Source organism: Salmo salar, chromosome 20 (genome assembly GCF_965601325.2).
Source record: "Salmo salar chromosome 20, fSalSal1, whole genome shotgun sequence".
Classification (NCBI taxonomy): Eukaryota; Metazoa; Chordata; class Actinopteri; order Salmoniformes; family Salmonidae; genus Salmo; species Salmo salar.
The window spans coordinates 60,378,707-60,396,630 of NC_138310.1; the positions used below are offsets into that span (position 1 = coordinate 60,378,707).

Consider the following 17,924-nt stretch of genomic DNA (forward strand, 5'->3'; position numbering starts at 1 on the left):
GGTGTCATGATGACTCTTGGGGAGAGGTGTCATGATTTCTTGGGGAGAGGTGTCATGATGACTCTTGGGGAGAGGTGTCATGATGACTCTTGGGGAGAGGTGTCATGATGATTTCTTGGGGAGAGGTGTCATGATGACTCTTGGGGAGAGGTGTCATGATGATTTCTTGGGGAGAGGTGTCATGATGACTCTTGGGGAGAGGTGTCATGATGATTTCTTGGGGAGAGGTGTCATGATGACTCTTGGGGAGAGGTGTCATGATGATTTCTTGGGGAGAGGTGTCATGATGATTTCTTGGGGAGAGGTGTCATGATGACTCTTGGGGAGAGGTGTCATGATGACTCTTGGGGAGAGGTGTCATGATGATTTCTTGGGGAGAGGTGTCATGATTTCTTGGGGAGAGGTGTCATGATGACTCTTGGGGAGAGGTGTCATGATGATTTCTTGGGGAGAGGTGTCATGATGATTTCTTGGGGAGAGGTGTCATGATGACTCTTGGGGAGAGGTGTCATGATGATTTCTTGGGGAGAGGTGTCATGATGACTCTTGGGGAGAGGTGTCATGATGATTTCTTGGGGAGAGGTGTCATGATGACTCTTGGGGAGAGGTGTCATGATGACTCTTGGGGAGAGGTGTCATGATGACTCTTGGGGAGAGGTGTCATGATGATTTCTTGGGGAGAGGTGTCATGATGATTTCTTGGGGAGAGGTGTCATGATGACTCTTGGGGAGAGGTGTGATGACTCTTGGGGAGAGGTGTCATGATGACTCTTGGGGAGAGGTGTCATGATGACTCTTGGGGAGAGGTGTCATGATGATTTCTTGGGGAGAGGTGTCATGATGATTTCTTGGGGAGAGGTGTCATGATGACTCTTGGGGAGAGGTGTCATGATGATTTCTTGGGGAGAGGTGTCATGATGACTCTTGGGGAGAGGTGTCATGATGATTTCTTGGGGAGAGGTGTCATGATGATTTCTAGGGGAGAGGTGTCATGATTTCTTGGGAAGAGGTGTCATGATTTCTTGGGAAGAGGTGTCATGATGATTTCTTGAAATGTCAGGATTTACTTGCTCGGTATTTGACCTCCAGTTCTTTCCTGTAATAGTTCTTGTAATTTTCCTTTTCACCGACAGAATCCATTACAGCCACATCTCTGTTAGCTACCCCTTGAGAGGCTCCTCCAGACATTGTTCTTCTAAACCCCATGTTAACCTCACCACTAATAACTAACCAAACACAGGGCTTTATGGATTCCCACAACTCATCACGAGGCCTGCTATTTATCTTGTCAAAATGGCTTCTCCAACATTCACAGCACCATTATTAAAACCTTCTGCTCTTTTCTGTGCTGTGCTCTTTAAACAGCTGCTGCTGTGTTGATGGAGGGACCGCTCTTACAGGTCTTAAACTCTCCCTTAAACTCCCTCCCTACTTCTCTCTCTCTCTCTCCCTCCCTCCCCGTCTCCCTCCCTCCCTCCCTCTCTCTCTCCCTCCCTCCCTGAGTGGAGATCTCAAACGCTGGTCACATGGTTCAGTGCTCCTGTCATGTAGATTTCCCGTGGAAACCTCCAGTCACTTCAGTGCAGTTAAACCCCAGTCAGTCTATTAGTTCACTAGCACTTAATTAAGCAGGCTGTGGTCATAAAGAGATGCCTGCAGAGAGGAGAGATGCCTGCAGAGAGAGAGAGAGCAAAGGTCTTGGTATGGTTAAGGTCTCCTCACGCTAGACACACACACACACACACACACACACACACACACACACACACACACACACACACACACACACAGGACCAAAGGACATGTTGTGGTAAAGGTCTCCTCACGCTAGCACACACACACACACACACACACACACACACACACACACACACACACACACACACAGGAGCAAAGGACATGTTGTGGTAAAGGTCTCCTCACGCTACGGATCCTCCCTGCTGTAGATCATCAACTAGAAGCCCCCTAGCAATGTGTGCGTGTGTGTGTGTGCGTGCGTGTGCGTGTGTAAAGGAAAGAAATCAACAGTGCATGTAGAATTTATGAGAGGCTAACTACTAACCCAATTTAAGGTTAAGCATATTGTATGGTTGAAAAGACACCAACTCCATGGAATATCATTATATTCTATGTAAAGTGAAATTCCATTTTGCAAGATAAATGATACTGTAAATGGATATTGCATGCAAACATGGATGAGTTAAGATTCATAGTAAGTATAAGATAATGATATTTATGGCGGCGGTGATCATCATTCTCTTCTAAAGTAAACTTCCTCCACACTTTATGACTTTCCTTCTGGCAGGTTGTAATCCAGCGTTAGCCCATTTGTTTACGTTGAAACTGAAATAAGTTAATATTCTGACAAGACAGAGCTTTGTGGGAGAGGTCGGAGTTGATCAGCACTTGATAATCCTGAATGTCAGGGTCTGCCTTAGTACTGTGTACCAACACTGGTTTAACTTGGTCAATGTCCCTCCTATCTGCAGGTTTGACGTGCTGTTGCTAGTCTCTGGCAGCCATGTGACAACAGACTGAGGTGTTTTAAGTATCACTGGCCCAAATGGCACACTATTCCCTTTGTTTTGTAATGCATTACTTTTGACCAGGGCCCATAGGGAATAAGTTGCCATTTGGTACATAGCCAGAGACCTAGGTGCATTAAGCATCACTGTGCTGTTTTAAGTAAGATCCATAACTAAGAGAGAGAATGAGACCCCGCCAGGTACTACAGACATGTCTCTATTCACCCAGAAACCCTATACCCCTACTGCAGGGTCTTCCTGTGTGCCTGTGTCACATCCATATGGGCTGTCCTACAGGTGAGTTGTACTGTAAGCTTCAATCAGTGTGGTCAGGAAGAACAAACAGAAAGACTCAATAGCTCTTGTCTAGAGGAACATTATTTGTGCCCCTGTGTTCTCTCTGACCTGAGAGGCTCTTAAGGGTCTGACTGACTGACTGGGAGGCTGGGGGGCTGAGTGGAGAGGTTGAGGAGTACAGAGAGACTGAGTCCGACCAAGCTTGGGGCCCCAGACTGGCCTCTCACCGTGCTGGGACTGACTCTGTCTCTCTGTGTGTCATGGCGAGAGGCTTTGTCCCCAGCTTATCAGACCACAGGTATCCATTAGGGCTCAGCAGGCAGCGCCAGGGTCATACAGCAAATCATCTGTCTCAGCTCTCTCTGGGTTCTACCAGTTCTCTGAGATCGATCTCTCTCTCCTCTTTCCTTCTCTCTCTCCTTTCTCTCTCTCTCTCTCTTCTCCTTTTCTTTCTCTCTCACCCCCCCCCCCCCCTCTCTCTCTCATCCAGGGCATAGGCAGGTCCCATCATGAAGGGAGAGCTAGTGCATACAGGTAACCCTCTCACAGGTCACCGGACGGAGCAGCTACCATTCAAATCCTTCTACTCTCTCTCTCTCTCCTCCTTCCTTCTCTCTCTCCTTTCTATCTCTTTCTCTCTCTCTCTCTCTCTCTCTCTCTCTCTATCTATCTTTCTCCCTGCCTTTCTCTCTCTTTCTCTCTCTCTCTCTCTCTCTCTCTCACTCTCTCTTTATCTATCTTTCTCCCTGCCTTTCTATCTCTTTCTCTCTCTCTTTCTCTCTCTCTCACTCTCTCTTTATCTATCTTTCTCCCTGCCTTTCTATCTCTTTCTCTCTCTCTCTCTCTCTCTCTCTCTCTCTCTTTATCTATCTTTCTCCCTGCCTTTCTATCTCTTTCTCTCTCTCTCTCTCTCTCTCTCTCACTCTCTCTTTATCTATCTTTCTCCCTGCCTTTCTATCTCTTTCTCTCTCTCTCTCTCTCACTCTCTCTTTATCTATCTTTCTCCCTGCCTTTCTCTCTCTCTCTCTCTCTCACTCTCTCTCTTTATCTATCTTTCTCCCTGCCTTTCTCTCTCTTTCTCTCTCTCTTTCTCTCTCTCTCTCTTTATCTATCTTTCTCCCTGCCTTTCTATCTCTTTCTCTCTCTCTCTCTCTCTCTCTCTCACTCTCTCTTTATCTATCTTTCTCCCTGCCTTTCTATCTCTTTCTCTCTCTCTCTCTCTCACTCTCTCTTTATCTATCTTTCTCCCTGCCTTTCTCTCTCTCTCTCTCTCTCACTCTCTCTCTTTATCTATCTTTCTCCCTGCCTTTCTATCTCTTTCTCTCTCTCTCTCTTTCTCTCTCTCTCTCTCTCTCTCTCACTCTCTCTTTATCTATCTTTCTCCCTGCCTTTCTATCTCTTTCTCTCTCTCTCTCTCACTCTCTCTCTTTATCTATCTTTCTCCCTGCCTTTCTCTCTCTCTCTCTCTCTCTCACTCTCTCTCTTTATCTATCTTTCTCCCTGCCTTTCTCTCTCTTTCGCTCTCTCTTTTTCTCTTTCTCTCTGGTTCTTTGTCTTGCTGTAGTCTATCTGTTGTTTAAGGGTTCCAAGTACAATAGAACAAATCAACAGCCTGGATTGTTATGTCTTGATAGCATGATTAACTTCAGAATGGGATGGTTTTATCTTCATTGTTGACAAATCAATAATTGAATAACACAACCAAACATGCACCAGTTGTAAATGTAATGGTTTGCTATTGTTGCCATATATCTGGATTTAACTCTGTTGAAAAGATACCATCTGTCTGAAATGTGGCCAGTGTAAATGTCAGAGTAAACCCTCTTGAATCCATAAGTGCTCCAGTAGTACTAGTACAGCTCATACAGTACAGCACTGTGTATCTACACTGTGTACAAAACATTAGGAACACATTCCTAATATTGTGTTGCACCCCCTTTTGCCCTCAGAACAGCCTCAATTCGTCAGGGCATGGACTACAAGGTGTCGAAAGGGATGCTGGCCCATGTTGACTCCAATGCCTCGCACAGTTGTGTCAAGTTGGCTGGATGTCCTTTAGGTGGAGAACCATTCTTGAAACACACTGGAAACTGTTGAGCTTGAAAAGCCCAGCAGCGTTGCAGTTCTTGACACAAACCAGTGCGCCTGGCACCTAATACCATACCCGGTTCAAATGCACTTAAATATTTTGTCTTGCCCCTTCACCCTCTGAATGACACACATACACAATCCATGTCTCAATTGTCTAGAGGCTTAAAAAACCTTCTTTAACCTGTCTCCTCCCCTTCATCTACACTGATTGAAGTGCATTTAACAAGTGACATCAAAAAGGGATCATAGCTTTCACCTGGATTCACCTGGTCAGTCTATGTCATGGAAAGAGCAGGTGTTCCTAATGTTTTGTACGCTCAGTGTATATTAAGTGGTATGATGCTGTCTGCTGATAGTAACACTCATTGATCACACTATATGCACTTCAGCACTACATAAGCCACCGTAATACCCTCTATATGTCACCTGCTATATTTATTACATACAGAATCACATCAATCTATAGAATATAGATAAACACCAAGCCATAATCATATATCAAGTTATGAGTGGGTCTGAATACTGTTCCCATGAGGTATTTGTTAAGTTATGAGTGGGTCTGAATACTGTTCCCATGAGGTATTTGTTAAGTTATGAGTGGGTCTGAATGCTGTTCCCATGAGGTATTTGTTAAGTTATGACTGGGTCTGAATACTGTTCCCATGAGGTATTTGTTAAGTTATGAGTGGGTCCGAATACTGTTCCCATTAGGTATTTGTTAAGTTATGAGTGTGTCTGAATACTGTTCCCATGAGGTATTTGTTAAGTTATGACTGGGTCTGAATACTGTTCCCATGAGGTATTTGTTAAGTTATGAGTGGGTCTGAATACTGTTCCCATGAGGTATTTGTTAAGTTATGAGTGGGTCTGAATACTGTTCCCATGAGGTATTTGTTAAGTTATGACTGGGTCTGAATACTGTTCCCATGAGGTATTTGTTAAGTTATGACTGGGTCTGAATACTGTTCCCATGAGGTATTTGTTAAGTTATGAGTGGGTCTGAATACTGTTCCCATGAGGTATTTGTTAAGTTATGACTGGGTCTGAATACTGTTCCCATGAGGTATTTGTTAAGTTATGAGTGGATCTGAATACTGTTCCCATGAGGTATTTGTTAAGTTATGAGTGGGTCTGAATACTGTTCCCATGAGGTATTTGTTAAGTTATGAGTGGGTCTGAATACTGTTCCCATGAGGTATTTGTTAAGTTATGAGTGGGTCTGAATACTGTTCCCATGAGGTATTTGCAAGCTCCATACAGATAGGCAGCTTGTGAATGTTTAGCATAGGCCTATATATTAACTATTACTAGGGACCTTTTGTAAACACCCTGCTTGTTGGATGTTTAAGTGTGTGGATGCTTAAATGCATTTAGCAAAGTTTGATGTAATGTATGTACTTCTATCAGTCTCTATTTCTCTCTCTCTCTTTCTCTTTTTATTTCACTATCACTCTCTCCCCTTCTGTCTCTCTCTCTCTGTCTCTCTCCTCTCTCTCTCTCTCTCTCTCTCTCTCTCTCTCTCTTTCTCCCCCTCTTTCAATTCAATTCGATTTAAGGGCTTTATTGGCATGTGAAACATATGTTTACATTGACAAAGCAAGTGAAATAGATAATAAACAAAAGTGAAATAAACATTAAAAAATGAACAGTGAATATTACACTCACAAAGTTCCCCCAAAAATACATTTCAAATCTCATATTATGTCTTTATACAGTGTTATAATGATGTGCAAATAGTTAAAGTACAAAAGGCAAAATAAATAGCCATAAATGGAGGTTGTATTTACAGTGGTGTTTGTTCTTCACTAGTTGCCCTTTCCTTGTGGCAACAGGTCAAAAATCTTGCTGCTGTGATGGCACACTGTAGTACTGTCTTTCACCCAATAGATATGGGAGTTTATCAAAATTGGATTTGTTTTCGAATTCTTTGTGGGTCTGTGTAATCTGAGGGAAATATGTTTGGCAGGAGGTTAGGAAGTGCAGCTCTGTTTTTTTGTAAATTCTTTCCAATGTGTCAAGTAATTATCTTTTGTTTTCTCACGATTTGGTTTGGTCTAATTGTGTTGCTGTCCTGGGGCTCTGTGGGGCCTGTTTGTGTATGTGAACAGAGCCCCAGGACCAGCTTGCTTAGGGGGTTCTTCTCCAGGTTCATTTCTCTGTAGGTGATGGCTTTGTTATGGAAGGTTTGGGAATCGCTTCCTTTTAGGTGGTTGTAGAATTTAACGGCTCATTTCTGGATTTTGATAATTAGCGAGTATCGGCCTAATTCTGCTCTGTATTAATTATTTGGAGTTTTACGTTGTACACTGAGGATATTTTTGCAGAATTCTGCATGCAGAGTCTCAATTTGGTGTTTGGCCCATTTTGTGAATTCTTGGTCGGTTAGCGGACCCCAGACCTCACAACCATAAAGGGCAATGGGTTCTATAACTGATTCAAATATTTTTTGCCAGATCTTAATTGGTATGTTGAATTTTATGTTCCTTTTGATGGCATAGAAGGCCCTACTTGCCTCTCAGATCGTTCACAGCTTTGTGGAAGTTACCTGTGGCGCTGATGTTTAGGCCGAAGTATGTATAGTTTTTTGTGTGCTCTAGGGCAATGGTGTCTAGATGGACTTTGTATTCATGGTCCTGGCAACTGGACTTTTTTTGTAACACCATTTTTTTTGTCTTACTGAGATTTACTGTCAGGGCCCAGGTCTGACAGAATCTATGCAGAATATATAGGTGCTGCTATATGCCCTCTCTCTCTCGCTTTCTTTCTCTTTTTCTCTCTCTCTCTCTCTCTCTCTCTCTCTCTCTCTCTCTCTCTCTCTCTATTTTCCTCTCTATTTCGCTCACTATTTTGTTTTCCTCTCTCTATTTCTCTCTCTTTATTTCTCCCTCTTTTTTCTGTCTCTCTGTAGCTTGAACCTACTATTGCTAGTATTCTGTGTTACTGTAAAGTGTATTGATGTTTAAATGCATGTTAAATACAGCTTGATTTGATGTATATCTCTCTCTAGGTGTTGAACCTGGTCCAGTCCTATGTGACCCTCCGGGTGCCCCTCCATGTCTCCTATGTGTTCCACTCCCCGGTGGGGGCAGGGGGCTGGCAGCATTTTGACCTGCAGTCTGAGCTACGACTCACCTTCGTATACGACACTGCCATCTTGTGGCGGGATGGCATCGGTAGCCCTCCTGAGGCTGAGCTACAAGGCAAGTCTCACATCAAATTAAACATATTCAAAAGTAATTTCATTCTTTACAGAATGAGGCAAAAACAAACAAAAAAATACAACACTGTCTGGTGTGCTTCGAGCACAGATGATATGGCTATGTTATATCTTTTACAGCAATGAATGAAGATGTGTTAGTTTGGTGTGACAGTGAGGCCGACGGGTTGCATTCTGCAGGTGTCCTTCACCGCACCTTCCTCTGTGGGTGGGCTATAATAGTAGGGATGTGTTAGGTCAGTGTGTCAGGGAGACTGACTGGCTGTATTCTGTAGGAGCCCTGTACCCCACCAGTATGCGTATCAACGAACAGGGTCGTCTGGTGGTCAACTTCAGAACTGAGGCTCGGTTCAGAGGACTGTTTGTCATATCACACTCTGGTATGTTCACATTATCTACTCTTTTCATACAGTACATCCACGGCTTAAACTAGTAACCCACCGTATGTATCAAGTGTCTCAGAGTAGGAGTGCTTATCTAGTATCAGGTCCGTGTAATCTTAAACATTGTGATGTAAAACTGATCCTAAGTCAGCACTCCTACTATGACACGCTTGAATCTGTACATATTCCCCTTCAGTTCTCTATTAGCCTAGCCTTACCTGTGTCTGTACCCAGCGTCCTCTCTGTCGTCCATGGTGATGTGTGCGGACCACCCTGGGGTGACCTTTAACCTCAGCCTGGTGAGGAGCGAGCCCACCTACAACCAGCCCATGCAGCAGTGGACCTTCACATCAGACTTCGCTGTGAGGACAGCATCTTCTTTTCTTTTATCTTTAATACTGTGTTATCAATATATTCTTATTTTTTAATCTGGTTTCTCTGTCTTTAGTGTAAAGACTTGGGAGTAGCATATGTCATTTACAGAATTTCTTTCTTAAGTTGTAGTGTGTTATCGGCACTTGTGTAAAATAACTAAAAGTAAAAAGATAATTTTTGTTCTAAATGACCTGATTAAATTAAGTTTCAACCCGAAGTAAATAACTGTGTCTTGTGCCCCCTCTCTGTCCCAGGTGCGTGACTACTCAGGTACCTACACAGTGAAGCTGCTGCCCTGTACCTCTCCCCCCAGTCTGGAGTACTCCCTGCCTCCTGTCTGTAACCCCAGAGAACCTGTCACCTTCGACCTGGACATACGCTTCCAGCAGGTCAGATCATCCTAGGATTAACGTTACTACAATCTTAGGGAAAAAAGGTGCTATCTTCTAGAACCTTAAAGGGTTCTTTGGCTGTCACCATAAGAAAACCCTTTTTGGTTGCAGGTAGAACCATTTTGGGTTCCATGTAGAACCCTCTGTAGAATGTGTTCTACATGGAACTCAAAATTGGTTCTACCTGACACCAAAAAGTGTTCTCCTATGGGGACAGCCGAAGAACCCTTTTGGAACCCTTTTTTCTAAGAGTGTACATCAATATCATGTCATTAAAAGTGTCTGTGAGATGACAATCTTTGAGTTCACACAGAGATGTACTGTAGTGGGAAACAGCTTAGGAGGTGTAGGCTGATGGTAACACTGTGATTGGTCTGTGTTCTCTGATGGTAACTGAATGGTATGTGTTGTCCTATACTAAGATGGTAAAACGTTGTACTGTGTGTGTCCTATCCCAGGTTAGTGACCCGGTTGCGGCTGAGTTCAGTCTGAACACTCAGATGTTGCTGCTGTCTAAAAGAACTCTGTGGCTGTCTGACGGATCCATGGGCTTCGGACAGGAGAGCGACACCGCCTTCTCACAAGGTAATGTAACACTACAAACAAACACCGCCTTCTCACAAGGTAATGTACCGCTACAAACAAACACCGCCTTCTCACAAGGTAATGTAACGCTACAAACAAACACCGCCTTCTCACAAGGTAATGTAACGCTACAAACAAACACCGCCTTCTCACACACACCACCTTCTCATGGGTCCTGATCAGAAGTAGTGCACTACACAGGGAATAGGGTGCTATTTGGGATGGAGGTAGCCCCATTGACTATCTGTTTGACTGATTGATTCATTACTGTATTAACTCACAGCTGATCTCCTCCCAGGGGATATGATCTATGGCAGAGTGATGGTGGATCCAGTCCAGAACCTGGGAGATTCCTTTATCTGTAACATAGAGAAGGTGTTCCTGTGCACCGGCGCAGATGGATACGTGCCCAAGTACAACCCCAACAACAATGAGTATGGCTGTCTGGCTGATGCTCCCTCGCTGCTCTACAGATTCAAGATCATCGTAAGTACAGTACTGTACAGTACAGGGCCCATAGTGCTCTGGTCAAAAGTAGTGCATTATCTGGGGATCGTTTGGGATGCAGACAAGGATGTAGTACAGGGTAAATTCACATGAATACCCTATACACCTTGACATGGTCCAATGTTGGTACAGTGTTTACTAGTGTTTCCCTCTTCTCCCCCTCCAGGATAAGGCCCAGCCAGAGACCCAGGCCAGGTCGTTTGGTAACGTAGGGTTCAGGGCTCTGCTGGCTGTAGACGACCCTCAGGCCCTGGCCCTGGTCAGACAGCCTGGATCTGACGGCTTCAGCATGGACTCTACAGCACTGTTCCAGGTAGGTCTCCCTGACCCTACGCAGCATAACACAACACACATCCTGCTTATTTACACCACACTATTTATCGATGACAATTCCTGTTATCTTTGAATCTTGACGTATTCTTTCTGCCAGTGGTTCTATAGCGAGCGTGAAAAGAATAGTGGAGAAGAAACATCCCTGTCTAATTCCTATTTCTAACACTCTCTTTCACTGCTTTAACTTATAAATGAATGATATACACCCATTGATTCTTGACGAATATAACTTAGAAATGCCTCATGAGCTTAGTTCAACTGTTGATGAATTTGAGAGTCATTACATTTCTCCAGGCCCAAAACAGAGGCAGGGTGTCGCTTTGTTATTGTTTCAATGAAAAACTCTAGCTTTAATGATAAGCAGTAGGACCAGAAATTGTTCCTTTCATTGTCAAGTAAACTACCCGGCCCTTATGACTAACCCTGTTCCACTGGTGTCCAGGTGTCAGCAGGGAGAGAGTGGTTCATCCACACCATCTACACTGTCCGCTCCAGAGAGAACGCCAACAGGGGCATCGGGAAGAGAAGTCTGGAGTACCACACACTCATCCAGCACAGCAGTATGGCTTCAGGAGGCCACTCCCTGACCCAACACAGCAGCATGGACAGAGAAACCCAGCGTCAAACTATGGCTGCAGGAGGACCGTCACTGTCCCAGTCCCAGTCTCGCTCCAGGCGGTCAGCAAACGGGGTGCCAGACCTAACAGAGGACATCGGCCTGGACAACAACCGTGGCACCAACATTCTCCATATCTCCCTGGACCTCAGCCGCCAGCGCCGCACCAGCCCTGACCGGGAGGTCCTCACTCGGGGTGTGGTGCCCAGGGAGCTGAACCATCCTGCTGAGAGCGAGGACGGCCTGGTCTTGATCATAGGGATCCTGGTGGGCCTCCTCCTCACCATCCTCATCATCATCGTCATAGTGCTAACCGTACGGTCCAGACAGGAAAAGAAGAAGATGGAGGTTCCCACGGCAACGTCATGCTCCACTGAGCCCATGATGACATCAGGGTTCACTAGCAGTGGCTTGGACAGCTCAGAGGTCTGACAGACAGACAGACTTCCTTCGACAGGACCACTGAGACAGACAGACTGACTGACAGACAGACATTCACCACAGAAAAATAAACGCTGACAGATATATTTTTTATTTTTTGTGCCTTTTTTTAATTTTTTTTTTTTTACATTGGGACATAAAGAGAGGGAGGGGACAACTGAAACAACACAATCAACAATGAGAGTTTATTTCCGTACAAAAACCTACTTGAAATCTTGCACCTCTTCTGCTCTGCTGTAGGGGAGACCATAGAGGTAAAACAATCTATCTATATGGGGAGACAGCCCCAACTAGGGAAGTACCTGTAACCTGTTCTGTTTAAGGCACTTGCCCGCGTTTATTATTGCTTTGTTTTATGATGTCATATTTGATCCCAAAAATGTTTATGATTTGTCCAAAGGTGCTAAAGCAGCAGATGCCTCTGTAATGTAAGATGGATGGTGGTCCAGTGAGTTGGTAAAAGACCATGTAGCAGGGCTATTCAGCTCCAGGCCTGTAGGATGGATAGTGGTCCAGTGAGTTGGTAAAAGACCATGTAGCAGGGCTATTCAGCTCCAGGCCTGTAGGATGGATAGTGGTCCAGTGAGTTGGTAAAAGACCATGTAGCAGGGCTATTCAGCTCCAGGCCTGTAGGATGGATGGTGGTCCAGTGAGTTGGTAGAAGACCATGTAGCAGGGCTATTCAGCTCCAGGCCTGTAGGATGGATGGTGGTCCAGTGAGTTGGTAAAAGACCATGTAGCAGGGCTATTCAGCTCCAGGCCTGTAGGATGGATAGTGGTCCAGTGAGTTGGTAGAAGACCATGTAGCAGGGCTATTCAGCTCCAGGCCTGTAGGATGGATAGTGGTCCAGTGAGTTGGTAAAAGACCATGTAGCAGGGCTATTCAGCTCCAGGCCTGTAGGATGGATGGTGGTCCAGTGAGTTGGTAGAAGACCATGTAGCAGGGCTATTCAGCTCCAGGCCTGTAGGATGGATAGTGGTCCAGTGAGTTGGTAGAAGACCATGTAGCAGGGCTATTCAGCTCCAGGCCTGTAGGATGGATGGTGGTCCAGTGAGTTGGTAGAAGACCATGTAGCAGGGCTATTCAGTTCCAGGCCTGTAGGATGGATAGTGGTCCAGTGAGTTGGTAAAAGACAATGCAGCAGGGCTATTCAGCTCCAGGCCTGTAGGGCAGCAACACTGCTGGTTGTCTTTTCTACCTTGTAGTTAATTGATTGACTGATTGATTGATTGATTGATTGATGTTACTGATTGGCTAGAGAGTCCCACAATGTAATCAGTTCCTGATTAGAAGGAAAGAATGAAAGCCAGAAGTGTTTCTACCTTCCAGAGTCGAATACCGGTATTCCTGGTATTCAGTTTTCAGTATGAACGCAAAATTGTCATAGAACTGTCATAGTTGTTAACGTGTATGTTTGTTATCCCGTGTCAAGCCACTGTCAATAGTCTGCTAACACTGGGAATATGTCCTACTATAATGTCCTACTATAATGTCCTACTGTAATGTCCTATTGTAGCTCTCTGTCAGACCTGGGTTCAAACACTATTTGAAATCTTTCAAATATATTTGCTTTAGCCTGCCTGGAGTGCCCATTGGGACTTTTATATTGGTTCCATTACAACAGGCACGCTCAATTGATCACAGCTGAAGTATTTTACATGATTCAAAATAGTATTTAAACCCAGGTCTGCTCTCTGTACTGAAGTATGGAGACTGATTCATGTTGAAGTTCAACAGGTGCCTAAGAATCCACTGGATGTTATACTGTAATATGCATCCCAAATGGTACCCTATTCCCTACTTTGCACTGTAAGTAGTGCACTATTTAGGGAATAGGGTGTAATTTGGGACACGTACTTAGATTGTCTCTATCACATGGCCCTTCTATGTGATGTATACGACCCCTACAGTAGGTGCTAAAGAAACACTTTCTATTTGTTTTGTTTTGTATGTATTAATGGTTATCTATCATTTGTGCCTGCCTTTGATTTTATAATTGTTTAAACTTAAAAAAATTGTGGGGGAAAATGTGTCACATCTACTGTAGGTAATTCAGGCTTTTTCTATCCAGAGTTCTAAGTTTATCACATTGTTTTTCGGATAATTGTTCTCTCAATAGTCCCAAAAATCATGGTTGTAGTGACTTTCTATGGCTCCGTCCCAAATGGCACCCTATTCCCTATTTAGTGCACTACTTTTGTTCAGCGTCCATAAGGAATTAGGTTGCCATATAGGGAATAGGGTGCCATTTTGGACACATTACTATATCAGTGTGGTCCTGTATTTGAATACATACAGTACAGCACTGAATCTAATGATCTAATGAGAAAAGGTACTGTATATCCTGTAGGGAAGAGTGGGGTAAGTTGACCCATTTTTTTACGTTCAGCATCACTCCATCAAGGGAAATATAGTATTCTTTCTAACAAAGATATCTATACTGAACAAAAATATAAACACAACATGCAACAATTTCAACGATTTTAACGAGTTACAGTTCATATAAGGAAATCAATCAATTGAAATGAATTCATTAGGCCCTAATCTATGGATTTCACATGACTGGGCAGGGGCGCAGCCATGGGTGGGCCTGGGAGGGCATAAGTCCACCAACTTGGGAGCCAGGCCCACCCACTGGGGAGCCAGGCCCAGCCAATCAGAATGAGTTGTTTCCCACAAAAGGGCTTTATTACAGACAAAAATACTCCTCAGTTTCATTACCTGTCCAGGTGGCTGGTCTCAGACAATCCCACAGGTGAAGAAGCCAGATGTGGTGGTCCTAGGCTGGCGTGGTAACACATGGTCTGCTGTTGTGAGGTTGGTTGGACATCCTGCCAAATTCTCTAAAACAACATGGGAGGCAGCTTATGGTAGAGAAATTAACATTACATTCTCTGGCAACAGCTCTGGTGGACATTCCTGCAGTCAGCATGCCAATTGCATGCTCCATCAAAACTTGAGACATCTGTGGCATTGTGCTGTGTGACAAAACTGCAGATTTTAGAGTGGCCTTTTATTGTCCCCAGCACAAGGTGCACCTGTGTAATAATCCTGCTGTTTAATCAGCTTCTTGATATGCCACACCTGTCAGGTGGATGGATTATCTTAGCAAAGGAGAAATGCTCACTAACAGCGATGTAAACAAATTTGTGCACAAAATGTGAGAGAAATAAGTTTTTTGTGCGTATGGAACATTCTGGGATCTTTTATTTCAGCTCATGAAACATGGGACCAACAATTTACATGTTGCGTTTATATTTTTGTTCAGTATACGTATATTTCAGGATGTTGTGTATCCCTTGAAATAATCAGAATTCATGTAAACATTACAGTTTTGAAAACATAGCTTTTCCAAAAAAAGTGGCATCTTGGCACAACTTACCCCTACAAATTTCTGCACTGAAAGAAATATTACCACTACCTTTTTAAAACCATGCATATCTTTATTTCCCAAATCGCAGAGATAATGCCTTGCGTGAGGCCTGGGAAGAAAACATTTCAATTTGCTCAACTTGCCATTGGGTCAACCATTTGCTCAACTTACCCCATGGAAAACATTTTGACTTTATTAGCCCACACAGCTACGTACAAGGATGCACTTTCACACTAGGTTTAGGACCTCATATTGAAGCTTATAGACACCCCAACTGATGTATAGAAAAATCTTTAAATTATCTACTTTGGTTTAGTTACAACCATCATGACACCTCTTAACTCTTAGCACAATAAATGAATTTGACTTGGTGAAAATCTGTTTTTTGGAACTTACTTGCTTACCACTTTTTCCATGTGGTTTCTTCCTTCACAGACTCCATGAAATGATGATCTCTTCCCAAATATTTGGTCAAATTATTAATTTTGTGTATGGTTTCCTAGAAACAAGGGTGGCTCAACTTAACACACTCTCCCCTAGTGAGTTGATTTTAAAGACAGCTGGTCTGCAATGTACAGTTTTTAGCAGCTCTGGGTGGATCCACTAGGCACAAACAACATAGATAGTCTGTTCTATGTACTGTACTTCTATGTTCTGTGTCTGTATCTGTTCAGCATGGTCAGGGATTTCTTTGGTCAATGATTCTATAGGATGTTGACTAGTTTAGTGATAAGAACTCATAGCTATGTCTATGTCTGTGTCCCAAAAGGCACCATGCCATTCTGGACACACTCTATTTCTCTACAGGGCTACAAGGTGACTGATCTGTACTAAATGTTCTCCAAAGGTTTTACATTATATTTTGTATCGTATTATAAAAACATTCTTAACGATCCATTAAGGTGTGTGTGTCCCAAATTGCACCCTATTCCCTTTATTGTTCACTACCAGGGGGGCCCTCGTCAAAAGTATTGTGCAATATTGAGAATTGGGCACAATTTGGGACTCAGAGCGGAATATGTTTTATCACAATGCAGTTAAAGGGAAAACCAATCTAAGTCACGGATTTGAGAGATATTATCGTTACAACATTACAGAAATATGTATTTATTTTATCACATATTCCATAGGGATTGCCAATAATGAAGATCTAATATTTGTTTCCCTCTACAGATCATTTTCTATTTAGCCACAAACCCCATAAAATATGTTACAGACATGGTTGCCACGTTTACACTGAAATGATGCATAAAGAAAGGTATAGACCATCCCATTGTCAATGGATGTCCCAGTCATAATACTAAGATAACATACAATGACCTCCATACTGTATCGATAGATGCTGACTTCATATACCCACTGCTTTATAAACTTCAGATGTGTATATTGTTTGCTGTTTTATTTTTTAAACATAAATGCTATGCAACTTACAATATCATACCACTAAAGTAGTATTGAATACCAATATTTCTTTATATTTTAATATGCTTATTTTTTGCTGATTTTATATCTGGATTTTAAATCATGTTATTACCATCACCTTTATGATTTCAGGATTTTGTTGAATGCATTTAATGCCTGTGTGAGTGTATACACACACACACACACACACACACACACACATATATATCTATATACACAGAAACATGTACAGTACCAGTCAAAAGTTTGGACACAACTACTCATTCCTGGGTTTTTCTTTATTTTTACTATTTTCTACTTTGTAGAATAATAGTGAAAACATCAGGACTATGAAATAACACATATGAAATCATGTTGTAACCAAACAAGTGTTAAACAAATCCGGAAAATCTGAAATATTTCAGCAACTTTGAAAGTTTCTTCAAGTGCAGTCGCAAAAACCATCAAGCACTATGATGAAACTGGCTCTCATGAGGGCCGCCACAGGAATGGAAGACCCAGAGTTACCTCTGCTGCAAAGGATACGTTCATTAGAGTTACCAGCCTCAGAAATTGCAGCCCAAATAAATGCTTCACAGAGTTCAAGTAACAGACACATCTCAGCATCAACTGTTCAGAGGAGACTGCGTGAATCAGGCTGAGTGGGACTATCATTTGTTTTTCAACAGGACAATGACCCAACACACCTCCAGGCTGTGTAAGGGCTATTTGACCAAGAAGGAGAGTGATGGAGTGCTGCATCAGAGGACCTGGCCTCCACAATCACCCAACCTCAACCCATTTGAGATGGTTTGGGGTGAGTTGGACCGCAGCGTGAAGGAAAAGCAGCCAACAAGTGCTCAGCATATGTGGGAACTCCTTCAAAACTGTTGGAAAAGCATTCCAGGTGAAGCTGGTTGAGAGAATGCCAAGAGTGTGCAAAGCTGTCATCAAGGCAAAGGGTGGCTACTTTGAAGAATCTCAAATATAAAATATATTTTGATTTGTTTAACACTTTTTTGGTTACTACATGATTCCATATGTGTTATTATATAGTGTTGATGTCTTCACTATTATTCTACAATGTAGAAAATAGTAAAAATAAAGAAAAACTCTTGAATGAGTAGGTTTGTCCAAACTTTTGACTGGTACTGTATATATACACACATATGTATTGCAAATAAATATACCGTTTGGATGTTTTGGGAATTGTCAATGTTAAAGGCATATGTGCTGTAAGTATTTGTAACATAGACCTAAAGCACAAAGTGGTCTGCAAATAAAGTGTTTTCAAGAAAATCAGATTGCTGTCTTTTGTTGAATTACCAGATGTTGTCTATGTATTTGGGCTTTTTGGGAAAGGCTACTTCCCAAATGGAACCTTATT

At 43.0% G+C, this 17,924-nt stretch overlaps 1 protein-coding gene across 1 annotated transcript in view; it reads left to right on the forward strand.

Annotated features, from left to right (window-relative positions):
- LOC106581006 (FRAS1-related extracellular matrix protein 2) overlaps positions 1 to 17,836 on the forward strand; it is a 108,558-nt gene extending 90,722 nt beyond the window's left edge. The window contains exons 19-26 of the mRNA XM_082966615.1: positions 7,921 to 8,113; positions 8,406 to 8,510; positions 8,748 to 8,875; positions 9,143 to 9,277; positions 9,739 to 9,865; positions 10,164 to 10,351; positions 10,539 to 10,685; positions 11,148 to 17,836. Coding sequence (XP_082822741.1) covers positions 7,921 to 8,113; positions 8,406 to 8,510; positions 8,748 to 8,875; positions 9,143 to 9,277; positions 9,739 to 9,865; positions 10,164 to 10,351; positions 10,539 to 10,685; positions 11,148 to 11,753 — 1,629 coding nt within the window. The 3' untranslated portion in view covers positions 11,754 to 17,836. The remainder of the gene's footprint in view (positions 1 to 7,920; positions 8,114 to 8,405; positions 8,511 to 8,747; positions 8,876 to 9,142; positions 9,278 to 9,738; positions 9,866 to 10,163; positions 10,352 to 10,538; positions 10,686 to 11,147) is intronic.
- The last annotated feature ends 88 nt before the right edge of the window (positions 17,837 to 17,924 follow it).